This window comes from Globicephala melas, chromosome 16 (assembly GCF_963455315.2).
Source record: "Globicephala melas chromosome 16, mGloMel1.2, whole genome shotgun sequence".
NCBI lineage: Eukaryota > Metazoa > Chordata > Mammalia > Artiodactyla > Delphinidae > Globicephala > Globicephala melas.
This window is the reverse complement of record NC_083329.1, coordinates 30750869-30777563: the sequence shown is the minus strand read 5'-3', so window position 1 is coordinate 30777563 and position 26695 is coordinate 30750869. Positions and strand designations below refer to the sequence as shown.

Sequence of the window (26695 nt, the reverse complement as noted above, 5' to 3'; positions counted from 1 at the left end):
GTCCTTTTCTCCCTGCTCCCCCCAGCCCACCCCTATCCACAAATTGAAAAGCTCCTGTCCCCAACGCTCAGGACAAATGCTGTCGAAACCTTTCCAGATCCCCCCAAATGGAAGTAAACCCTCCTATCCACGGGCTCCCACCCCTGTGGAGCCAAGCCTCCCACGTCATTCATCATTGTTCATCCCCTTCCCTTACAACGAACCAGACTCCTTCCAAAGTTTATCCACTAGGAGGGAGCAAAAAGCTGTCCAGGCACTGGCTCCAGGATCCTGGAAATTCGCACCAGCCAGCTCCCCTTGTCCCTTCCCTTGGTGTTCTTGAATTTTTAACGCCCACCCTTTGGCTTTGAGGCTTCGCTCCTGGTTTATCAGCCCTGGCTGGCCCTCTCCTCTCTCCAAGGCTGCTGATCTGCTTGGCCACAACCTGGCTGGACTGCACCACTGGTAGGAGGCTCTGGCCCCAGCCCCCATCATCTTCACTCTTGCTGGGGGAAGGGGGCAGTACCCAACCCCTTGCCAGGCTTCTGTCACCAGGGAAGAAGGATCAGACAAGCATCTAACTGGTACTATATTTATACCTTCTCTCCTCCATTATAAGTCCCCTGAGGACAGACCCTATTTCTTTTTCAGCTTTATGTCTCCAGTATACAGTCTAGCTCCATATGCACAGGGCTGTCCTCAATATTTGGTGGAGGAATGAATGAGAGAAAAAAAATGACCCTATATATATGACCCTTAAGAAACTTGAACCAGACAACTTAGAAGAAGGTCAATGGTCTTTCTGTAATGAAACTTCTGTTCTCTTAAACATAACACTAATATTTTGTGCTTAAAATTATAGTCACAACCAGATTTAACCTGCAACTGTTTTCCTGTAGTTCCCAAGAGATGACAGCTGCACCATAATAAAATAGTGCTGTTTTTAGGGTGTGACTCCGGGGGTTGAGGGGCAGTTGGTGGATCAGAGCTGGGCCATCCTCACTCTCCCTCCTTGCCCTGGAAACTGTTTCTCTTTGGAAGGCAGTATGTCCCCATGGTTGAGCACACAGAGAGATCTGGATGTGAATCCCAGATGCCCTGCTTAATTTCCAAGTGACCCAGGGTAAGATGCCTAACCTAAGCCTCTGTTCCCTGGTCTCACAGCACTGCTGTATAGAGTGAGACTGCACGGTAACAGGCTTGGCACAGAGCCTGTAAGCGCAAGCATTTGATTAATTACAGCAGCTATCATCATCATCATCGTCACTAGTCTCAAAATGGCAGATCATCCACTAGTGACCCAAGGGCTCTCACCTCCAGTGTCCACACCTTTGTGTAGCCTCTTCCTCACCTCCCTCTCGGCTTAGCCATGTGACTTACTTTGGCAAATGTGACGTTAGCAAGTGTGACGCAAGCCAAAGCTCGATAAGTACTTGCACACTGGGGCTTGTCCTTCTGGAATGCTCCCTTTATGGATCTTGTTATCATACAAGAAGTTCAGGCTATTGAATTAGAGGCCATATGTGGAGAGTGAGAGGCCATCGTGGATGCTCCAGCCCATGCCAAGCTTACAGCTGAATACAGTCACATGAGTGACCCCAACTGACCACAGGGGGTGGAGGTGAACAATTCCCATTTGACTCCTGGCCAAGTTGAGAATCAGACATAAATAAATGATTATGTTTCAAGCCACTGCATTTTGGGATAGTTTGTTACATAGCAATAGATAACTGTGCAACAGGGCCTGGATGCAGTCTACAGCCACAGAGTAAAATAAAATCCTCTGGTCTGTCATTTAATAACATTTTCTACCCCAATAAGATAGCCATCTCTGGGCAGTGCACCACCATACAAGGTAAGAAGCACAGTTTATGCTTTCCAGTCTATTCTCACTCCAAGCTAACTCAAAGTAAAACATACGCATAAAATGGTTTAAATTAATCTGAACCTGAAGTGAGAACTCTGCATTCATCTTGTTAAATTTTCCCTTCCCGCACCCCAGAAAGCCCTGCCCTCACCCCAAGAGTGTTTACACCACGTCTCCTCTCCTCTGTGACACGTCTGAGCCGGCTGCCTGCCTGTCCCTTGCTTCCTCTGCCACCTGTGATCACTCCCATTTCTGAACTTATCAGAATTCTCTAAATTGCCTAAAGGGGGGGTGATACACATGATCACCCCCATAACGTAAGGGGAGGTTTTCTTCTCTGTTAAGTCTAGGCTTCTCATGTGGTTGTATGATATGCTTTGGGTCTGTTTCAACAGGTAACAGTGGCAGAGAGAAGAGCTGGGTTCTACTCTCATTTTGCCATTGACTGACTGTGGGACCTTGGGCAAAACCCTTTCCCTTTCTGGGTTACAAATACGCTATTAATAAAGTAAGGAGGGGGAATAGTTCAGAGGCTCTTGACCTAAGTCCATGGATGGGCAAAATTGTGTGTGTGTGTGTGTGTGTAAACACACGCATGTGCATTTTTATAGGAAGCACATCCAGATCATATACCAGACTCTCAAAGGGCTTTGTGATACAGAAAAGATTAAGAACCCCTGGGTTAGGTGACCTTCCAGTTCCTACATCCATGTGGGGGTCTTCCACCTGACGTTTAAGGAGACGTGAGTCCTGAAATTCAGCTTGTCTCTTGCTCTTTCACTTCTCTCCTAGCTGTTTTGATAACACTGAAGTGTTTGAAAGCAGCGAAACTCGATCTATTTGGCTTGTGAAGCTGGTGTGTCTGAAGTCAGCTAATACCACCCTGGATCTGGAAACAAAGCCCCAGCTCCTGCCTGCACATCAGCGTGTATTGCCTTGTTGCAATCAGACTCCTATTCAAGCTGTCAAGCCAAAAAGAAAACATTTCCCAATTAGATCCTCAACTTGCCTCTAAAGTTGGAATTCTCAAATCCGAGTTCACTGTTTTCTAATGTTTCTGACTTTGTGCCCTTTCCTTCCCCTTCCCACAGATGAAGCAAAAAGAAAAGTAGGCAAGAGTCTTAGCCTGGCTTCGGTCCACCTGAGTTCAAATCCCAGCGCTACCACTTGTTAGCTATTTAACCTAGAGGAAGGCACTAAGTTTCCAGTTTCCTCCTTGGTAAATAGAGGTGATAATACCTGTCCTGTAGAGTGATTATGAGAATTAAATCAGAGAATCTGTGGAAGAGGCTTAGCATATAGTAAGTGCTCAATAAATACTAACAAGTATTATGATTAGGATTTTTCATTTATAAAAGCAATAGAGTAATAATTATCATGCAATCTGGCTTCACGGGATATTTGTATAAAGGATCTTTGGCGCCCTGAAAAAGGCAAACCTCACAGGTTAAATGTCCCCCATTTCTTACACCTCCCAAGCCCAGATCAGGCTCCAAGTAAGATCTTCTGGGCTCATAACAGAGCACATTTCCAAGGCCCAAAGGCACCTGCGGGCCACCTGCTTACTTGCTGTGCTGGAGGTACTGTCTGTTTTCCAGTCTCCTCGTCTTAGCTCTGTCCTTGGGGGAAAGACGCTTTTCCTGGGGCCACTCTCATAGACTCCAAACTCCACTTTCCCTGGCAGGTGCTGTGAGTGCCGAATTGGGACTGTGATCTCCAAGTCTGGAATTAGAGGGAAAAGAGATAAGGTTTAAGGCACCAGGATGCCATTTACAAAACTGCTGGGCTGCTCTCTCTCCACCCACCTCCTCCACCTGAATCTGGAGGGTGCCTGGAGGGGAGGGGAGGGGGAAGGAGGAGGAGAAAGGGAGAGGGAAGAGGGTGGGGGTCCTGTCCAATTCAGCACTGAAACTCCACTGACTACTGTGTGGCAACTGTTGACAGAAAGTTGGGGTGGAGGAATGTTAGAAAGGGCAGAGAAATGCTTTTGCATCATGTAGAAGAAAGAACATGTGATTAGGGAAGGAGGCCGGGGCACCGGCTCTGCCACTCACCAGCTGTGGAGCTTAAGTCAGTTGACCCCTCTGAATTACTTCCCTTTCTGAGGAGGGGTTGCGAATGCCATTGATTGTAATAATAGGTTATCCTGTGCATCACGCAGAGTTCTAAGAGCTTCCGTATTTTTAGCTCCTTGAATCCTCCCGAAACCCATGAAATAAATACTATTGTCAACATTCTCAATAGAAACTAAGGTACAGAAAAGTGAAGTAGCGTGTCCCATGTCCCTGTCACACAGTTGGTAAGGGGGACAGCTGGGATTTGAACCCAGGCTCCAAAGTCCAGGCCCTTAATCACTACTCAGACTGCCTCTCAATCCCTTAGTAAGTGATGGATGAAGGGTGGGTGGTCCACAATGACAGCAATGATCCAGAGAGTTCACAAAAGGAGATCCATCAGGCCCATGAAAGATTTGGTGACTTGCACAGCTCATCAGTGGTTTGAGACCCCACAGATTCATAAGGGTAGATTATCCCTTTGCCCTGCAAAGCGTTAACCTAACCTCTTTACTGGCTTAGCCCTGCCCAGTGGTTGGTCTTTCTTCCTCCCTAGATTTCCACCCCTGGGTGCTATGAGCAGCGAACAACTCCAGCTGACAAGTGGAACAAAACATCTGTGCGGGCCCAAACCAGCTTCCTCTCCAGGGAAGTGTGAGAGCCAGGTGATCTCCTGTCACAGGGCTCCCCTTGAGGCCCTGGACCTTCCCAAGCCCTGGGGCGGGGTCTCTGCGAAGAGGTGTAAGTGCGGGGGGGACTTTTGGGGACATGTGGTCTCATTCTCAAGGAACCACTTCCTCCTCGCCTCTCCTCTGCTAGGGATGGGTGTGGCAGGAAGTTCAGGGAGCGCAGCGGCAGGGGTGGCTCCGCTTGCCAAAGCCAGAGGTCTGCCAAGAAGCGTAAACGGGTAAACAAGCGCAGGTGCGAGGACAGGGTAGACCAAGTGTGCTCAACATTCAGCGTGGAGAATATTAAAACAGTGGACTGCTGGTTTGCATGAGCTCGAGCTTTCCTCATCCTAGAGACTCTGGTTCCAAGCGTAGCGTCTGGTCCTAGTAGTAACCCAGCTTTCCAGGTCTCGGTGGAACACAGATCTTTTTCATGTCCTTGGGCTCTCTTGCTTACAATTGAGCAGTGAGTGGAAGCACCCACCCAAGCTTGGAAGCACTTGGGTGGAGACTAGCCAGTGTACCCACACATGGGTGTGAGCCCATGGTGGCTCAGAGCCCAAACAGGTGACACTTTTTTCCCCCCCAGCTTTGACCGAGCTGTTTAACAACAGTCTCTTAAAGGGAGGTTCCTGTCTGCTTAATTCACTTCAATGAAGCAATTTTCGACTCTGAACAGTTCGAGGAGGAAGGAAAGTAAAATACACAGGAAAAAAGTTGGGAGTCAACAGTTCAAAAAATCAAGTAGAGCCAGTCTAAGTGTCTACAAAATCCGGATATTCTTTGAATAAAGGGACACTGCCAGGAAAAATAATTATCATCACTATACTGCGTAGTACTTTTGCCAAAGTGCATTCACATGTGTTACTATTCCTCCCTTGAACTTTGCTACTCCATGAAGCAGATAAGCTGGGTGTAACCACAGATGAGGAAACTGAGGCACAGAGTGGTTAAAGGAAAAGACCTGGATCATGAAGTGATTCAGTGACAAAGCAGGGATCAGAACCCAGGCCTCCTGGGACCCAGCCTGCTTCTCCAGGTCCCGCCGTGCAGTGGCCACAGACACGCCCAGAACACGAATATTGATATTCTCCTCCATGGGGCCAGGCCGTTCAGCAAGTCGGGAGTCAGCCAGCCCTCCTCTGATTTCCTACACCATCAGCGCTCTGCACCGTCTCAGCGAGAAGAAAACAACTCCCCAGGGCTGAAGAAATACTGGCAAGTTATTATGAACAATCTGTTACTTTTTAATCGTCCCTGGTCTTTTAACCCAAATTAAAGAAAAATCACCATTGTTTTTCTTTTCTAAGGCAAATGAGGTTTCCAAATGAATAGAGTCAGTCCTTGAGTGGAGTGGCCTCCATTCCTGGAAAAGGTCCTTCAAGCAGAAATGCCATTCATCGGCCCTAATTTTCCTATAGGTCAATGTTATCCTGTGTCGACAGTTTTCAAATGTTTTTTTGTTTTTTGTGAAGCAGGATTCTTTCCTCTAGTGAAAACAGAAGATCAGTATAGGAAATGGAGTTTTTAAAAAGGAGCTGCAATGGTTGAAGCAAAGTGGCCCCAAACCCTGTTCCAATCCAAATCTACTCCCCTACCCCATCCCCAACTGTCCCCCAGTTCCTACCTGCTACCCCTACAAGCATGGATGGAGCAGCACTGGAGCACCTGAGTGTGAAAATCCCCAGAATAGGCAATTCCAAGTTAGAACGTACTAAATACACAATCGAGTTTTATGCAAAGATCTAGTATATCATATTCACTCAACCGTAAATGATGCCTTCTCTTTGGCAGATGCTCTGATGACCTTGGGCCTCACCAAGCAGTACAGGGTCCAACTTCCAACTGCCTGAGCTTTCTCTGGGAGCCGGATTACAAGTGCCCGTCTCCCAGCAGGCCTCACCCAAAGACACGGGAGCTGGTGTTTAAATGCCCCGCGGGAGGGATAACTCTTCCAGAGTGCTCTCCATTGACCCCCAGCGTCTCTGGGGAGATGAAACTGCAGTCGCCGTGGTTCTAACTGCACGCTGCTGGCCGCCTTTCCTTCCTCTCTCACTTCCCACCCGCTCCTGTGTTCTCTAGGATCACCTCCCATATCAGCTCAAATCCTTGTCAGGGAAGAAAAAGTTCTAGAAATGGATACTGTTCATGGCTGTACGTTATTTTGAGTGTACTCAGTGCCACCAGATTGTACATTTACATGCAAATAGGAAATTTTACCTTATGTACATTTTACCAAAATAAAAAACAAAAATATAGGGAGACTCTTAGTGCTGATGGACAGAACACTCTCCCCATGTGGGCTACGTGCGGCCCCCAGCCGTTCTTGCTCAGTGTCAAATTATACATAGTTTAATCTTTTAATAGTTATGACATTAATTAAAACCCTTGATGTAAAAAGTAAAAATACTTAACCCTTCACCACCACCACCCCCAAATCCTGGTCAGGGGTCTGCTTCTTGAAGAGTAGGGTAGCAGGGAAGGTAGGGCATCTAAATCACGTTCCTTTGGAAAACTTCAGACATGGACCATTCTAACCTAGACTAGAGCCACTGGTGGGTATCACTTATTCGCAGCCTGATTAGCCTTGAGTGAACTTTGTGAAATGCGTCAAAAGCCATGATTCCAGGCCTGGCCCCTGGATGGTGAGTCCCAGCTCAGCGCACTCTCCCTGGGAAGCCCTGGCTAAGAGGATGCCAGCTGATGTGCAGGTGGTTTTCAGAGTGCCTCCATGTGCTGGGCACTGGGCCTGACCCCAGTTATGCCCTAACTCACTGAATCTTCAGAGCGACTCTCCTGGATGGGCACCTTTATTTGTGCCATTTTGCAGATGAGGACTGAGGCTCAGGCAGGTGAAGTATCTTGCCCATGGTTCCCAGCTAGTTAGGGGTAAACAGTGAGCAGGAACTTGACCTCAACCCTGCTGGCCCCAGGGCCCATGCCTGCAACCCTCTACTCCTCGGCATGCGTGTCTGTCTTGCTTCCATCTCTCCAGTGGGCCCAGGTGGAGCCTGGGTGGGTGGTACATGTGTGATGACACCAGTGGCTCAGTTCTGGAGCCCAGGCTGCTGAGCACACACGACTCCAACACTACGACTCACCGGCCTTCAAACACCACATGCCCCACCAAATCGCAATTTTCTTGATACTACCTGTATTTAAAAGCTTGAAATGTTTCATTCAGTCAAGGCTTCTATTGACCTCTGGGTTCATGTGCTCTAGTTTTAAAAAGCACCTCAGCCCTCTACCACCTAGAACCCTATTGTCTGACCCTAGGATGAATGCAGCTCTTGAAACAGATTTTCTCCCTTCTTTCCTTTTTCCTCCTCTCAAAAGGAGTCAGACAAGTATGAGGGTGGGTAGTGACAGCATACATTTAAAACTTAGTCACCCAGGCAGGAGTCTGAGGATGACCCCTCTGACTTTCTGCCACGGTTGTATCCTCTTTACCCCTCTTCTTCCAAAAAGTCAAACTCAATAATATTCACTAGGCTGTATTGCTTGCAAAACACTGTGCTAGGCATTGTGGGACAGGCTGTAGCTGGGAAAACCAGACCTACACAAATAAAAGACTAACTCATGAGCTACCAGATGGTGAAGATTGCATCTTACAGGTGTAAGATTTGTATTTGGCTGGACGCCTGGTGCTCAGTAAGTATCTGTGGAATGAATGAATGGTGTCACCAAACGTTTCACTCAAACCAGCCATTCCAACAGAGACTTCTTGAGTTCCACCAACGTACTGTGCTACATGCTAGGGATTCAGCAGAGCACAAAACAGACAAGTTCTTGTCCTTGCAGAGCTTATGCAGGTGGTGGTGGCAGGTTTGGGGGGAGAAGGGGTGTGGAAAATAACCATGAGAATAGAAACATAATTCCAGTCTGTGATTTGGGAGAAGAGGGTGAGCAATGGCACAGGAGGTGAGTCGTGGAGGGCTACTCTGGAGAGAATGGCCTAACTCTGAAGGATGAAAAAGAGCCAGTGGGTAAGGATGTGAGGAAAGAAGTGGAGTGGGCACAGCAAGTGCAAAGGCCCTGGGCAGAATGCCCTTGGCATGACAGAGCAACGAAAAGCAGTCCATTGCGACTGGAACACAGGGTGTGGGGGAAAGTGGAGGATGAGCTCAGGCATCACACCATGCAGGGCCTTGTAGGTCACAACGAAGACTGTGATTTTACTCTTGGGACAAGAGCCCCCAAGGGTTTTGAGCAAGAGAGTGACATCATCTGATTTTTATTTTTGAAAGGCTGTTGACTACAGTTTGTAGGAGTAACTGTAGAGGAATAAGAACGGACACAGGGAGACAACTGAAGAGGCTTCTGCATTAATCCAGGAAGAGGTGGTGGTGGCTTGGATGCAGCTGTGGCATGGAAGGTCGTCAGAAATGATAACAGGTACTTTGGATGCAGAACTTCTGGGAATTGCTGATGCTTTGAAGGGATGAAGTAATAACAACCAGAGGCAACAGAAAAGAAGTGCCAGGTGGACGGAAGGGATACTAGGTTCTATAGATGCTCAAATGAAGAAGGAGTACAATGGCCAGGAGTGGTCCAGGAAGGCTTCACTGAGAAGGGGCTGTCAGGGCTGGGTCTCCCAGCGCCAGTAGTTTCATACAGGTGAGGAGGGAGAGGCATGAGCAAGCGGCCTGTGGCAGGAAGAGGTCCTGTTTGAAGACCAGGGTATTACCAGACTGACCAGGTTCATGGGAAGTCGGGCCGTTGGTGGCAGCTGGAGACAAACTATAGAAGTTATGCACCAGCGTAGTTCTTTACGCAATGGAGCGCCATTCAAGATCTGAATGCCTCTGAAAGTCTTTTCTTGCCAGCTCTTCTTGGTATAAGGCTGGCCAGTGTAAATAACAGAGACCCACCATGGCAGAGGCTCTCAGCGAGGATATGCAGTGCGGGCAAATGCCCATTCCTTGCTCAGGGGTGGTGGTGCCACATGGGTAGCACCTGGGGGAGGGAGGGTCAAGGGGGACAGAGGGGCCTGGTCCTGGGTGAGCACAACTGGAATCCATGGCCCTGCTATTGGGCCCCCACCACACACGGCAGGAGCCCTGCTGCACCTGAGACCGGGGCTTCCAAAGCAGTGTTTGGTGTGGACACTGATGACACAGTGCCCTGCTTGAATCAGAAACAGACACTATGTGAATGGGATTTTCTCTTTTCTCTGCTCAAAAAAAAGTGTCTTCCTAAATGCCAAGGGGAGAGTCAGGTGCCTGGGGAGAAAGCATTATCATCCTCTTTCATGGGAGGAGGGATGCAGAGTTCAAGCCTTCCTTTCATTCATTTGCTGATGTGCCTTGTGTGCCAGGTACTAGATTTATAGAATTAACAAGACAAAGCCATTGCCCCAAAAGACCTCACAGCCTAGTGGGGGACCCAGATCTATAGACAGGTGACAGGTGCTGGGCAAGCATTCTGCCCACTCAGGCCCCAGCAGAAAGGAGAGTCAAGGACAACAGACCACAGCAAAGTCCCCCAGCATGCAGCACCCCCAGGAAGCCACATACCTGTCTGCTTTCCTGATTTTTGCTTCTCTCTCTGTCTTCGGGTGATGCTATCTCTTAGCCGTTTAAGATTTTCCTGGAAAAAAATTTAGTTTATTTTAAAAATATACCCCAGAATTATACCCTCTGGGCATTAGAGTTTCTTTCTGATTTTATGACATTTGCAAGATATATCACATTGCAATAACATTTCCAACGTGCCGACGAGGCTGGAGTGCATTTGCAATCGGCTCCCAGAGAAATCCAAGCCCTCTTAGAAGTTGTGCCTGAAGAGAAGACATCTTGTCCACAGCAAAGTATTTCCCCTCCTCTCTGGTTCTCAGCTCTTTCCCAGCCTTATAACCTACCACCCACTTTGCACGCCCCTTAGAAAAGCCTGTCTTCTACTTGCTTACAAGCTCTCCACCTACATTCCTACCTCTGAGACTGTGTCCTCACACATTCCCCTGACCCTGAGGGTCATGGATTCCATGACTTCGCTCCAAGCCTGGGTCAAGGCCCACCTTCTAAGCGCCCCCTCCCATAATGCTCCAGTCCTTATTGCTGCCCATGCCATCTGCTACTGGGCTACACTGCCTTACCCTGTGCGTGTGTGTGTGTGAGTGTGCACACGCGTGCGCACGTGTGGTCTCTTCAGAGGTACTGTGAGCTCTCGAAGGGCAAGAGACCAGGTTTCGGACCTTTCTGTAATCCTGCAGTCTGGTCTATCGCAGTCATTCAATAAATGTTGAACAGACATGTGAGGGTCAAGATTTGTTGCTATTTTAATCAATAAATAACAATCAGCTTGAAGTTAAGTGTCTGAGCATTCTAGGGAAATGCCCCAGGGACCAACATCCAGACCATCTGGTTGGAGCAGAAGGTTCCTGTGAGGGAGCCACAGAGGCAGGACTGAAAGGCTGGTTGGGTTGTGACTGCAGCTGAGAGACTGAGCTTGGTCAGTCTCTGACCAAGCAAATGTTCTCAGGCCCAGTCACAGGTGTCCAGTTACAGCAATACACAAGACAGCCACGGACCCAGCCCTCCTCCACTGTCTAGCAGAGAAACAGACACAAAACAAAGTCTATCTGGAGCCAGTTACCTGCTGGAAACGAAAGGACTCAGACCGCTTCTTCTGGTTGAGCTGCCACTCTTTGAAGTGGAGCACGGCCTCATCCACGTTGACGATGCCCAGCTTCACCTGCTCCTGGAGGGTAATAAGCTGCCGCTGGCCTGGCGTTTTCATCCCAGCAAATGGGTCATACATGCTTGACTGAGGCCTGTCCCTCCAGGGTCTGACAGGTGGCTCTGGAAAGGATGGAGAAACTCAGCTTGACAGCGGCGCCGCTGGGGAGAGCTGACCGGATGAGTGGGGTTAATGAGGCTGGCCATGGGCTCAAGAGGATGTGTCTCAAAAGAACAGTTACATGTGGAACCAAGAAAAGGGAGGTATGACATGGAATCAGAGAGAGGGAAGCAGCTAATAATTTCAAATCCTGTTACACTAAAGTAGACAAGGCCACACCATTTTAGGAAGTGAGGCATCCACGGAGTGAGTCACCATGAATTACTGAGAAGCCTTTAGACCAGCCTTTCTCAACCTTGGCACTATCGACATTTTAAACTAGATAATTCTTTGTTGGTGTTGTGTAGCTGTCTTGTACACTGTAGGATGTTTAGCCTCATCCCTGGCTTCTGCCCACTTGATGGCAAGAGCATCCCCTTCCTCAGTTGTGACAATAAAAAATGTCCCAGACATTGCCAAATGTCCTCTGGCCGGTTGGGGGGTGGGGAGTGAGGAGAAATCACCCCCAATTGAGAACCACTGATTTAGACTAAAATCCACTGATTTAGACTAAAATCCACTCCAGAAGAGAATATACAGGCAATTCTAACCAGGCTGCTTCTCCCAGCACCACTTCCAGCCCTCCCCATCCCCCCTGCCTCCAAGCAGCATGGGGCACAGTGATTGTGGACCGACGGGTATGAACTGCCTGAGGAGACTGGAGTGCTAACAGAATCATGACCCAGTCAAATATCACCAGGTAAAAATTAGGTTCTGGGTCCCAGCTGACTCTCCTTGGGTTGTTCATGTGCCAACCTCTCCTCCGTATTCAAAACTTATAGTTCTCTGCTTTGGATACTCTAGGGAAGTATGAAGCCAACTCCTCTCTCTCTAGGCTCTGTGACTCCACTAAGTTCTGTGGGAAGAAAGAGCTACCTGAAGAGGTGATGGGGCCACTGGAGCATATGAAAACGACTTGACATTTCACTGCTCATTTCCTGTAGGGCTATCTTTGATTCTAAATTTCTCCAGCAGGACCCCATGTGAGCATTGTGATTCAGGGAGACGGTATGAAGGAAAAAGAGAGATGACTTCACCAGTGGGTATTGAAAAAGCTTCAAAGAAGCTAATGTATCATTCTTACCAACCATTTACTCATCTGTCTACACACACTCACATAACTTACTCCCAGGTTTGCCCTCTTCCAGGCTGTCTTTAATTGTGTTGGGAGATGGAGTGTGGGGACAAAAAAAAAAATGCAAAAGCCAATCAGTTCCAATCTCCTACCACCAAAGCCCTTAGGGAAGTTTTCAAACGCTTAGATGGTGTCATAGCTCCTTTTCAGAAGAATCATCAATGGGATAATACTGAATGCCTCTGTTTAGCACAAGGAAATTCATCAAGAACAAAATACTTATCTCTTCAAGCTTCCTTAAAAGGTCTTTGGAAAAAAAAGAAAAATGTCACCCAGTGGCAAGCAAAATGTCTCAAATAAAAGTTGAATTAAAGTATAGTTTAGCTAATACAGATAGGGTAGGTAAATAGCACGGTAGGGCTGCATCACCAGGTAAAGATTGGGTGCTGGGCTGCCCACTTTCATCCTGTTGGTATCAGTCTCAATGTTTAAATTGTACTTTAGTGTGCTGTTACAGACACTTTCTAGGGTATTGATGTCGTTGGCATGATCAATTTGTACAGTGTTCTAAGGCACCCCAATCTCTTCTCCTCTCCCTTTACCATCAGTACAGCTCCACTTCAGGTATCTCTTGGACCTCTCTGTTTTTCAAGGGTAAGGAGCTGTTACACCTGGAAATCACTGAAACATGAACACTTCCACCACCCAGAAGTTCAGGTCATACAAAAGGAAGCTGAGGACATCTGCTTACCTTTCCTGATGCTCTCTGAAGTAACGTAGAAATTCTCAGGCCGCTCTTGACTTTTTTCTGCAAAAACTATGAGATAAAGAGTATTCTAAGTAAAGCCAAATAAGATCCCTTTCTAAAAGGCTTTATAATAGTTTATACATTTACCAAAAAAATTACCAAAATCTTGTACAAAAAAATAATAATAATGGATCACAACTTGGACCACTGTATACAGTTCTATAAACCAAAACTTTAGGAGGCAACCAATGAGCAGAAGCTATAGGGATTATGAAATGAAGACAGACCAAACCAACAAGGTCTCAAACCAGAAAGACAGAGCCAATCAGAGGACATGATCAGCATTTACGAGATCATTAAAGAAAAGGGTAAGGTGAACAAGATTACCCTTTTCCTTGAATACTGAAGCAAGCCGTGGAACACCCTGAAGTTTGAGAATAAAAGGAAGTGCCACTTCACGTGTCAACAAGTGCCCTAAGACAGAACTCAGAGCAGTGGAACAGGTGAAATACGTGCAAGGCTCCAAGGGGACTTAGATGAAGTCAGTCATGCACAAGAGACACATAAAGACTTGTAGGGGGGACTTCCCTGGGGGCTCAGTGGTTGGGAGTCCGCCTGCCGATGCAGGGGACATGGGTTCGTGCCCCGGTCCGGGAAGATCCCACATGCCGCGGAGCGGCTAGGCCCGTGCGCCACGGCTATTGAGCCTGTGAGCCACAGCTGCTGAGCCCGCATGCCACAACTGCTGAGGGCCATGCGTGTCTAGGGCTCGTGCTCCGCGGCAGGAGAGGCCACCACAATGAGAGGCCCGCACACCGCGACGAGGAGGGGCTCCTGCTCGCCGCAGCTAGAGGGGGCTCGTGTGCAGCGGCGAGGACCCAAGGCAGGCAAAAATAAAAAATATATAAATAAATAAATTTATTTAAAAAAAAAAAAAAGACTTGTAGGGAAAACTGGGAAATGACAAGCGTTCACTCAGTGGTAGGACTGCATAGTGATTAAGTCTCCCTGGGCTCTGCACACGACTCTCTGGGTTCAAATCCTGGCTCTGCCATTTATGAGCCATACAACCTAAGAAAAGAGGCTTCACCTCTTCTTGCCTCAGTTTTCTGATATGTAGAATGAGGATAATAATTGTACCCTCCTCTTTGTGGGGATTACACGAGTTAATACATGGGAAGTGCTGAGAATAGTGTCTGGCACATGTAAGCACTCCATGTTAACTTTTATTATTCACATCTAAACCTTGAGATTGATGCCAATAAGACAGCAATACCTTGGCCTGCTAGTTAACACAAGGGATGTCTACTCAGTGCTTTCCAGTTTATAAAATAGCTCCTCATGTATGATTTCATCTGACCCTCACAATAAGGCTCTGGCAGAGTATTATTATGCATCATTTATACATATATTATTATGATACCCATTTTATAGATGAGGATACTAAGGCCAAAGAGGGTGAAATGACTTACCCAATGTTCCATACTGTACAGCTGAAAAATGTAAGAGCTGAGACTTGAACCCAGGTGTCCTGGACTCCAAACCATTGCCCTTTTTGTCATCTCCTGCCCCTCTCCTTTCCTTTCCTCCTCACAGTTTCCTAGCAAGTCCATCAAGGCTCTTTAGGAACCACCTATGCCCCTCCCAACTGAACTTCCCACAATGAGCCAGACCATCAACACCCTCTCCCCAACCCCTGCCATTTAGGCATTATCAATATATATTTGCAAGCTTCTTCATTTGGGTTCCCTTAGAAGCAGACCTGGGGGACTTCCCTGGTGGTGCAGTGGTTAAGAATCCGCTTGCCAGTGCAGGGGACATGGGTTTGATCCCTGGTCCAGGAAGATCCCACATGCCACTGAGCAACTAAGTCTGTGCGCCACAGCTACTGAGCCTGTGCACTAGAACCCGCGAGCCACAACTACTGAGCCCGTGTGCCACAATTACTGAAGCCCCGCGCGCCTAGAGCCCATGCTCCGCAATGAGAAGCCCGTGCACTGCAACGAAGACCCAACGCAGCCAAAAATAAATAAGTAAATTAATTAATTAAAAAAAAAAAGAACTCTGGAAAAAATGTCTCTCAAAAAAAAAGAAGCAGACCTGGGGACAGTGATCCAAGTACATGTAGACTATGTGAGAGGTGATGGAGGTAAGACAGGGAAGTGGATAAAGCAATAAATGGTGGGTTACCCAGTAAGTCACCATGATGGGCAAGCTGGGGAGCTCTGGAAAGCAATGTAGAGCATGCACCCCAGAGTTCTCCCAGTAAAGGGGCAAGTAAGCTAGGGTACTCATCCAACAACTCTACTCAGTCAGTGGTTGAGGGCTGCATCCAGGGGTGATAATCCCCCAACTCTTCCAGCCTGTCCTGCCAGAGAAAGCCATCAGGCTAAAAGACACAGGTTCTAACAGGCAGGGTCGATCCAGTGGGCACAAAAACATAAAGAGCTGGGGGGATGTGAGCAGGACACTGACAGTGTCTGCTACACACGCCAAAGGAGATGCCATCCAAGGGATGGCAAACCATGAGCACGGATAGCACTAGGCAATATATAATATCCCCCCACTGTATTTCTACCCAATTTAAGGTTGCCAGATTTAACAAACCAAAACCAGAACTGAAAAAAAGAGTGCAATATTTGGGACACACTTACACTAAAAAATTATTTGCTGTTTGTCTTAAATTCATACTTAACGAGGCGTGCTGTACTTTATTTGACAAGCCCAGCCCAACTACCTGGGGCTCTGGTTGAGGGCTATCTTCCCCAGTTTCTAATCTTTGCCATACCTTCCACAACCTGCTTATACTATTAAAAATGGAAATGGAGGGACTCCCCTGGTGGCGCGGTGGTTAAGAATCCTCCTGCCAATGCAGGGGACACAGGTTCGAGCCCTGGTCCAGGAAGATCCCACATGCCGCAGAGCAACTAAGCCCGTGCGCCACAACTACTGAGCCTGCACTCTAGAGCCCACTCGCCACAACTACTGAGCCTGCGTGCCACATCTACTGAAGCTCGCATGCCTAGAGCCCGTGCTCCACAATGAGAGAAGCCACCGCAATGAGAAGCCCGCGTACTGCAATGAGTAGCCCCCACTCGCCACAACTAGAGAAAGCCTGTGCACAGCAACAAAGACCCAACGCAGCCAAATATAAATAAATAAATAAGTAAATAAATTTATTTTAAAAAAATGGAATGGAGGTCAAGTGCACAGATCTGGCAATTCCTATACTCTTACAGTACTTGTAATCATATTAATAAAATCAAGTCCTGAAAGATAGTGAAACTGACGATGCTATCAGCATCTAACTAATGTCCCAGGGATCATTATGGGTCAAAACCCAATTATCACCAACTTTTATCAATGTACGAAGGTAGACAGCATAGCATTGTGGCTGAAAGCCAAGGTTGTGGAGTCAGATTCCTTGAGTTCAAATCCTGGCTCCGCTACTTGGTAATCAAGTGACCTCTGTAAGCCTCAAAAATGAGGGCTGACATTTTCCTCATCTGTAAAATGGGGATGATGACGGCCCTTACCTAATAGATTATTATGACATATTCCAAATAGAGCACTCTTGGTAGATTTCAATAAATGTTAACTATTAAAAAATAATAATAATGAGAGTTTCAGGAGATAAAAATTTACCAGAGATCTTGCCATTTGGAGTAGAGGGACATCTTGTTTATCTCTGTCTTCACACTATGCATAAATTCCTCCAGGAAGGCCAGAACTAAATCTGACCACTGCCCCTAGTCTAGTTCCAGAATCTGCCCCAAGCTCTGACTCTGTCTCCTGGGGCTGGTTGGAGACCATTCAGAAGGGAATGGTCTTGAGCAATGGTTCAGGAGGTAGAGGATCCAGGGAATTCCTGCTGAGAGGCTCTGAAGACCCCACTGTGCATCATTCCCTGCCACACTTGCCTTTAGAAATGTATGGTTCATTGTCAGACAGCTGGTGAGTGCCAGAAGCACTGGCCTCTGGCCTGGGCACTGGGACAGGCGGCCTGTTGGCCAAGTCCACGGAAGAGGCCTCATCATCATCCACTGTGTGATAAACATCTTCTTCCTGCCCGAGATGGTGTACTTCCCTCTCCAAACTGGACATTCCCATGCTGTTGCCTAGAAACAGAGAGAAAGGTGACTGAAAGCTATTGTCAAACCCTGGGGCCCCCAGGTCATACAGCCAGCTGCCCTGAGACCCAGCTCTGCACATCAGCAAGCTGGCCACCTCCACATTAGGTAGGGCCTGGCAGCCAACCAGGCCGGGGGCCAGCCCCACCTACCTGCACACTCACAGTAGTTGGCCCTGCCACAACAGAAAGGCCCATGGGGCACCACTAGAACACATAGCTCTGGGGACCAGAGGGGAGTGTGCTACTGGGCCCCACAGACATCTGCTACATAAGGCCACCACTCTAAGATTGGGAAACATTGCCAAGCTACCTAATACACAAAAATTAAAAGAGAGAATTAGGCAAAATGAGGGACAGAGAAATATATTCTAAATGAAGGAACAAGAAAAACCCCAGAAGAACTAAGCAAAGTGAAGATAAGCAATCTACTTGATGAAGAGTTCAAGATAATGATCATAAAGATGTTCAATGAACTTGGGAGAGGAATGGATGAACACAGTGAGAAGCTTAAGAAAGAGCTCGAAAATTTAAGGAACCAAGCAGATCTGAAGGATACAATAACTGAAATTTTTAAATACACCAGAAGGAATTAATAGTAGATGAGATAATACAGAGGAACAGATCATTGAACTGGAAGACAGAATAGTGGAAATCACTCAAGCTGAACAGAAAAGAAGAAATGTTTTTTGGATCTCTGAAGGAGAAAAGAGAGCAAAAGGGGCAGAGAACATATCTGAGGAAATAATAGATGAAAATTTCCCTAACCCAGGAAAGGAAACAGACATTCAGGTCCAGGATACACAGAGAGTCCCAAACAAGATCAACCTAAAAAGGTCCACACCAAGACACATTGTAATTAAAATGGCAAAAATTAAAGATAAAGGGAGGGGCTTCCCTGGTGGCGCAGTGGTTGAGAGTCCGCCTGCCGATGCAGGGGACGCGGGCTCGTGCCCTGGTCTGGAAAGATCCCACGTGCCGCGGAGCGGCTGGGCCCGTGAGCCATGGCCACTGAGCCTGTGCGTCCGGAGCCTGTGCTCCGCAACGGGAGAGGCCACAACAGTGAGAGGCCCGCATACCGCAAAAAAAAAAAAAAAAGCTAAAGGGAGAATATTAAAAGCAGCAAGGGACAGACAACTAGTTACGTGTAAGGGAACTCCCATAAGAATACCTGGTGCTCTTTAGCAGAAACGTTGCAGGCCAGAAGGGAGTGATATCATATTTAACGTGATAAACATAAGCTTATAACCAAGAATACTCTACCCAGAAAGGATATCATTCATATTTGAAGGAGAGATAAAGAGTTTTACAGACAAGCAAAAGCTAAAAAAATTCAGCACCATTAAGCTGGCTTTACAGAAAGTGTTAAAGGGACATCTCTAAGCAGAAAAGAAAATACCACAACTAGAAATATGAAAATGAAAAAAAGAAAAATCTCATTGATAAAGGCAAATATACAGTAAATATACAGATCAACCACTTATAAAGCTAGTAGGAAGGTTAAAAGACAGAAGTATTAAAATCACCTATATCCACAATAAGTAGCTGAGGGATACACAGAACAGAAAGATGGGGCTTCCCTGGTGGCACAGTGGTTGAGAATCTGCCTGCTAATGCAGGGGACAAGGGTTCGAGCCCTGGTCCGGGAGGACCCCACATGCCGCGGAGCAACTAAGCCCATGTGCCACAACTACTGAGCCTGTGAGCCACAACTACTGAAGCCTGCACACCTAGAGCCCATGCTTTGCAACGAGAGGCCACTGCAATGAGAAGCCCGTGCACCGCAATGAAGAGTAGCTCCTGCTCGCCACAAGTAGAGAAAGCCTGTGCACAGCAGTGAAGACCCAATGCAGCCAAAGATAAATAAATAAAATAAATTAAAAAAAAAACACAAAAGAATCCGGCTGCTAATGCAGGGGACATGGGTTCGAGCCCTGGTCTGGGAAGATCCCACATACCACAGAGCAACTAAGCCCACGAGCCACAACTACTGAGCCCACATGCCACAACTACTGAAGCCCTCATGCCTAGAGCCCATGCTCCGTAACAAGAGAAGCCACCACAATGAGAAGCCCATGCACTGCAATGAAGAGTAGCCCCCACTTACCGCAACTAGAGAAAGCCCGTATGCAGCAACGAAGACCCAATGCAGCCCAAAGTAAAGAAATTAATTAATTAAAAAAAAAACCTCATGGTAATCACAAACCAAAAATCTATTATAGATACATACAAAAAAAGAGAAAGGAATCCAAACATAACACTAAAGATAGTCATCAAATCACAAGGAAATAGGAAAAGAAGAAAGGAACCAAAAAGAGATATTAAAAACCAACCAGAAAACATTAACAAAATGGCAATAAGCACATACCTACCAAAAAATTGCTTTAACTGTAAATGGACTAATTGTTCCAATCAAAAGACATAGAATGGGGCTTCCCTGGTGGCGCAGTGGTTGAGAGTCCACCTGCCGATGCAGGGGACGCGGGTTTGTGCCCCGGTCCAGGAAGATCCCACGTGCCGCGGAGCGGCTGGGCCTGTGAGCCATGGCCGTTGAGCCTGTGCGTCCGGAGCCTGTGCTCCACAACGGGAGAGGCCACAACAGTGAGAGGCCTACATACCACAAAAAAAAAAAAAAAAAAAAGAAAAAAAAGAAAAAAGACATAGAGTGGCTGAATTCATCTATGATGCCAGCATCACCCTGATACCCAAAGCAGACAAAGACATCAAAAAAATAAAATAACAGGCCAATATCCTTGATGAACATAGATGCAAAATTGTCCTCAACAAAATATTAGCAAAGGGAATTCAACAATGCATTAAAAGGATCATGCACCATGATGAAGTGGGATTTAATCCCAGGGATGCAAAAATGACTCAATATCTGCAAATCAACGAATGTGATACATTATATTAACAAATTAAAGAATAAATATCATATGATCATTTCAATGGATACAGAGAAAGCTTTTGACAAAATTCAACATCCATTTATGATAAAAACTCTCAACATAGTGGGTATAGAGGGAACACACCTCAACATAATAAAGGCCATATATAACAATCCCACAGCTAACATCATACACAATGGTGAAAAGGTGAAAACATTTCTGTTAAGATCAGGAACAACATAGTATTGGAAGTCCTAGCCATAGTAATCATACAAGAAAAAGAAATAACAGGGACTTCCCTGGTGGCGCAGTGGTTAAGAGTCCGCCTGCCAATGCAGGGGACACGGTTTGATTCCTAGTCTGGGAAGATCCCATGTGCCACAGAGCAACTAAGCCCATGCGCTCTGACTATTAAGCCTGCACTCTAGAGCCCACGTGCCACAACTACTGAAGTCCATGTGCCTAGAGCCTGTGTTCCGCAGCAAGACAAGCCACCACAATGAGAAGCCTGTTCACTGCAATGAAGAGTAGCCCCCACTCACCACAACTAGAGAAAGCCCGCACGTGGCAACGAAAACCCAACACAGCTAAAAATAAATAAAATAAAAAATAAATTAATTTAAAAAAAAAGAAAGAAAGAAAAGGAATCCAAATCAGAAAGGAAAGAGAAAAACAGTCACTGTTTGCAGATAACATGATACTGTATATAGGAAATCCTAAAGATGCCATCAAAAAACTACTAGAACTAGTGGCGCTTCCCTGGTGGCGCAGTGGTTGAGAATCCTCCTGCCAATGCAGGGGACATGGGTTCGATCCCTTGTCTGGGAAGATCTCACATGCCACGGAGCAACTAAGCCTGTGCACCACAACTACTGAGCCTGTGTTCTAGAGCCCGTGAGCCACAACTACTGAGCCCGCGTGCCGCAACTACTGAAGCCCACGTGCCTAGAGCCTGTGTTCCACAACGAGAGAAGCCACCACAATAAGAAGCCCATGCACTGCAACGAAGAGTAGCCCCCACTCACGACTAATAGAGAAAGCCCACGCACAGCAACAAAGACCCAACACAGCCAAAAAAACCCACAAAAAACTGTTAGAACTAGTAAATGAATTCAGTTAAGTTGCAGAATACAAAATTAATATACAGAAATCTGTTGTGTTCACTAATAATAAACTATAAGAAACAGAAATTAAGAAAAAAATCCCAATTACAATTGCATCAAAAAGAATAAAATACCTAGGAATAAATCTAACCAAAGAGGTAAAAGACCTATTCTCTGAACATTATAAGACATTTATGAAAGAAACTGAAGACAACACAAATAAATGGAAAGATATACCACATTCGTGGATTGGAAGAATTAATATTGTTAAAATGACCATACTACCCAAAGAAAACTATGGATTCAATGCAATCTCTATCAAAATACCAATGGCATTTTTCACAGAACTAGGACAAATAATTCTAAAATGTGTATGGAAACACAAAAGACCCCAAATAGCCAAAGCAATCTTGAGAAAGAAGAACAAAGCTGAAAGTATCATACTCTCTGATTTCAAACTATACTATAAAGCTATAGTAATCAAAACAGTATAGTATTGGCATAAAAATGGACTACTGTAGATCAATGAAAACAAATAGAAAGCCCAGAAATAAACTCATGCTTATATGATCAATTAATTTATGACAAAGGAGCCAAGAATACATGGGGGGGGGCAAAGACAATCTCTTCATAAATAGTGGGAAAACTGGACAACATATATATAATCACTCTCCAATACAACCTTGACTTAATAATACCTGTGTATGTTCCCCTATGTTCTCCTCCTTCACCAGAAAGTAAAGTCTCTTGAGGGTATTGATTATATCTTATTTTCCTTTGTGTCCCCTAGCCCAACAACTAAAATAGTGCTTTGCTCATAGTAGGTACTCATTAAATTTTGGTCAAATAAAAATAAACAAGTGTATTTAAAAAGAAATTTTGCTAAAGGCAACTTGTTTATCCAAAGCAGTGGGTCCACTGGTGGGAACTTCTGGCTTACTTGTAATAGGCTTATGGGGGAGCTTGTGGGAATAGAGTGCCTTCAAGCACACTATGTGGCATGTACATGGCAGCCCATTCCTTCAGTGGAGCAACCCTCATAGGGAGCCAGGCAATATCTTACCTTTATTTCTCTTTCCCTCTTTTTGCTTCCCTGTTCACTGCTGCAACTTACCTTCTAAAAACTTGCGGATCATAGAATCCTTAGTGGTCCGAGAGAAACCATCTCCAGGCATTGGATTAGATGTACTGGCCTGAAGCATTTCAACATCTAGAAGGAAAAGGAGACTAAGAGTTTATATGTTGTTCTTCCACACAGACAAGGACATTTTATAAGTGGATATACAAGGTTTGACAAATCAAGAGATTCAAGAATTCACTAAACCATCCATCTACCCATCCATCCATCTAATCACCCATGCATGCATAGGTCCATGCATGCATCCATACATCCAATTATCTACCTACTCAATAAGGACATTCAGTAAATATGGGGTATAAAGGAGAGCAACATTTACAACCTTCAGGCCCTTTCCTAGACCACAGGACTCAAAAGGTATAGATATGCTCATTTGTGTTTGAAAGAATTAGCTTAATTTTTAAATATATAACTGTAGTCTTTATAACAGCAAAAACCCCCACAAAACGACAACAACAAATAATTGGAGGCAGAAATGACAAAGAATCGATAAATTGTAATTTATTTAAACAATGAACCATTTTCAACAGTTAAAAAGAATGTATGGGAGCCACTCTATCAACATAGTACCATCTCAAAAACATAACCACCAGAACTCTATTTTTAGGTCATTCATGTAATTGGTCATTTATAAGGAAGAAGCACATAGACCTTTGGTTTTTCACTATTAAGCATAAACCCATGGGGACCAAAACTGTGTGTGAAAACTATTCAACTGCCACAGCAGATTCTACTAAAACCTTAGTAACCAACATTACTTTACGTTACTTTGTGACTCTGAAGTATGCATTTTGGGAGCAAAATTTCAGACTTGTGTTAAAAGCAGAACTTTGATAATATCAAGAGGTTGCGTTCAGTAAGGCATATCACACAGTTACTGGGGACTTGTTTGCTTAGGCAAAATATGTAGTTTGAAGTTGAATAGTATACTTTGAGAAAAAAAATCATTTGAATTTAATCAGTATACACAGATATACTGTTCCTACTACTTTGATCTTTGGGGACCAGTTAAATACAGTCTGGTGAATTTGTATGAAATATTTATATTTATATTACATTTTCCAAGAATATTAATTGAAAAGAGGTCATGGTCGTAAAGTTATGTTAAGGATAATGAACTTCACATGACATAATCCTAGTTTTGAAACAAAATATCTGTATGTACGTAGAAAAAAAGCCTGAAAGGCAATACATCAAAATGTATATAGTGGCTATTTCTGAAGTAGTATGGATAGGTCATGGACATTTCAGACCATGGACATTTTATTTTCTATTTTACACTTTTCTTCGTCTTCCAAATTATCCATAGTGGCTTCTGTTGCATTCATATATGAGAAAAACCCTATCAGCACTTTTTTAAAAGGCCTAGGTAATTATGATCAAGTATGTACAATTAGATTCCCAAAGCAAAAATAATTTCAGGTTATTTAAAAAAATTATGGCTCACCTGTCAATTACCAGATTACTGATTTTCTAATTATAAAACATACTGATTTTTTAAAAATTTATTTATTTATTTGTGTATTTATTTTTGGCTGCATTGGGTCCTCCTTGCTGCGTGCGAGCTTCCTCTAAGTTGCGGCAAGTGCGGGCTACTCTTCGTTGTGGTGCGCAGGCTTCGCATCGCGGTGGCTTCTCTTGCTGCGGAGCACGGGCTCTAGGCGCGTGGGCTTCAGTAGCTGTGGCACGCGGGCTTCAGCATTTTTGGCTCGCGGGCTCTAGAGTGCAGGGTCAGTAGTTGTGGTGCACGGGCTTAGCTGTTCCGCAGCATGTGGGATCTTCCTGGACCAGGGATCGAACCTGTGTCCCCTGCATTGGCAGGCAGATTCTTAACCACTGTGCCACCAGGGAAGTCCATACTAATTTTTAAACTTTCCAGTGACCAGATATTACATTATTACATAGCATAGCTCTTACCCGACCTTGTTTCAAACTTTGACAATCTTTTAATAATCTAAATATAAATTTTGTGACCATAAAACAAAACAAAACACAATGTTGAGTGAAAAAGTTGCAGACTGGTGTTTGCAGTATATAAAGCATTTTATATAAAGTAGTTTTCAGTATATAAAGTACCTTATATAAAGTTTTAAGGTCTATAAAATGATACTACATGTAGTTTATGAATTCATAAATATCTAGTAAACATATGAAAACATGCTGAAATGCTGGAAAGGATAAATGTTGAGTTCATGGTAGGGGTTACCTCTGGGAGGGAGGGAGGACAATCAGGTTCCAGAGGGGGTTCATAGGGGGCTATAATATGTAATTTTTTAAAAAAAGATCTGAGACAAAAGAAAAAAAAACACACTCTTGATGAATCAGAATCTTTAAGAAATACAACATTTTTGAAAATTAATATGCTACCTTTTGCCCCCAAAAGGGGAAAATAAGATTCTATTTTTGTATTTTCCTGTATATGCAAAAAAGAAACTCTGGAAGGAGATATAAGAAATTAAGACCAATGGTTTCCTGGGAACTAGAAAGATGACAGACAAGGACTGGAGAAAGGTTTTTTCACTGTTCATCTTTTTATATTCTAGTTTTTCTATCCTATTGGAAAAATAAAGGAAAGAAATGCAGAGCTCTGATCATGTTTTCGTTACCTTAAATATTATCCAAAAAAAGGGAAGATAAAGCAATTCCCTTTTTCTACCTTTTCAGTTTAATGTTTCTTGAAATGTGTGTAGTGGAGACATTACATTGAATATAATGTACCTTGATACCCTCTGGTCCAGAGCCCTGTAATTCCAAATGAGTAAACTGTTAATTCAGTGAACTTCTCTTGGCAACACTGAATTATTTAAAGTAAACCGTAGAGAGATTAGGGTGACTGTACTGATCCTGAAACACACCTAGAAGTGTTTTAATTTTAAAAATAAATTTCTGGGACTTCCCTGGTGGTCCAGTGGGTAAGACTCTGAGCTCCCAATGCAGAGGGCCCGGGTTCGATCCCTGGTCTGGGAACTAGATCCCACATGCATGCCGCAACTAAGAAGTCCACATGCTGCAACTAAAGATCCCACATGCTGCAACTAAGACCCGGCACAGCCAAAATAAATAAATAAATAAATATTTTAAAAAATTTTCTAAGAACTCACAATTCATTCCTTAAAAATTCAAGACCAGAAAAATGCCACTTATTTGAGATTTCTATTTAAATTGCTTAATTGTGGTTTTATGGGACATGTTTCTCATGGAGTTAGAAAATTGGGAAGAAAGACATATCCTACAGGTGTGCCTTACTGGGAACAGGACCCTCCTCTACCCTCCTGACTCCTACCCCTACAATACCTCACCCCTCAGCTGCCTGACCCTGACCCAGCCAACTTTTGAAACTCTTCATTCACACAACAATATAACACAGAGGAAAAGACCCTGAAGGAAAGACTTGCTTGCATCAGACACCCCTAGAGATGAGGGGAGGGAAAAGCTTTGTGGACCTATCGTTGGGCTCTGTCATGCCCAGTGCTGCATCCTCCAGGAAACCACAGCGCCCTCAGGCTCCAGCATCTCTAAGAACCTAGTGAGGGCAGAGCAGCGTCAGGACAGTTTCAATCACCAATAACCAGATCTCCCAGGCTGGCAACACCAGAGCGCAAACCTCACACACAAAATCGGCCACCCCCACTGACAGAGGTAAAAGAGATACGCACGGCCTGGCTACTTCACTAACAAAGTTCAGTTTGAGACAACTGATTTCCACATCTGAGATGTAGCTGCAAAATTGAAGGAGCTACAAAGAGTGTTGGAAAAACAAAATGTAGAAGAAAAATGGAAACAGCAAGAGCAGCCCTGGCTGGACCTGGCACGCTTCTATAACAAGGAGGCAGGCTTCTGTCTCTGGTACTATGACCCCATCATAACGTGCTGAATTTTATGTGGGTTAAAGAAAGAATTTTAAAAAGAAAAGAGAGAAAAAAGAATGAGCACCAGTAATAACATGTCAATGTCACGATCCTTTGCTACAATGCACTGAGGATGCAACATCATTGCTATGGCATTCTTGCCCCGAATTTATAACCTCAGTCCAATCACAGAAAGCATCTGACAAACCCAAACTAAAGGGCATGCTACAAAATAACTGATTGGTGTTCTTCCAGAGTGTCAAGATGAGGAAAGACTGAGGAACTGTTACACATTGGAGGAGACTAAGGAGAATAACAGCATGCACTGCAGGATCCTATCTAGGTTCAGCATCTAGTCCTA

The 26695-nt window shown here is 45.0% G+C and overlaps 1 protein-coding gene across 3 annotated transcripts in view; it reads right to left on the bottom strand.

The window, feature by feature from the left end:
• The window catches only part of PIK3AP1 (phosphoinositide-3-kinase adaptor protein 1), a 114767-nt gene that overhangs the window by 13623 nt on the left and 74449 nt on the right, over positions 1-26695 (bottom strand). For all 3 annotated transcript variants that reach the window (XM_060285912.1, XM_030865205.2, XM_060285913.1), the window contains 6 exons: positions 22463-22558; positions 17149-17346; positions 13232-13297; positions 11163-11368; positions 10085-10157; positions 3413-3568 (listed from right to left, as the gene is read on the bottom strand). In XM_060285912.1, coding sequence (XP_060141895.1) covers positions 3413-3568; positions 10085-10157; positions 11163-11368; positions 13232-13297; positions 17149-17346; positions 22463-22558 — 795 coding nt within the window. The remainder of the gene's footprint in view (positions 1-3412; positions 3569-10084; positions 10158-11162; positions 11369-13231; positions 13298-17148; positions 17347-22462; positions 22559-26695) is intronic.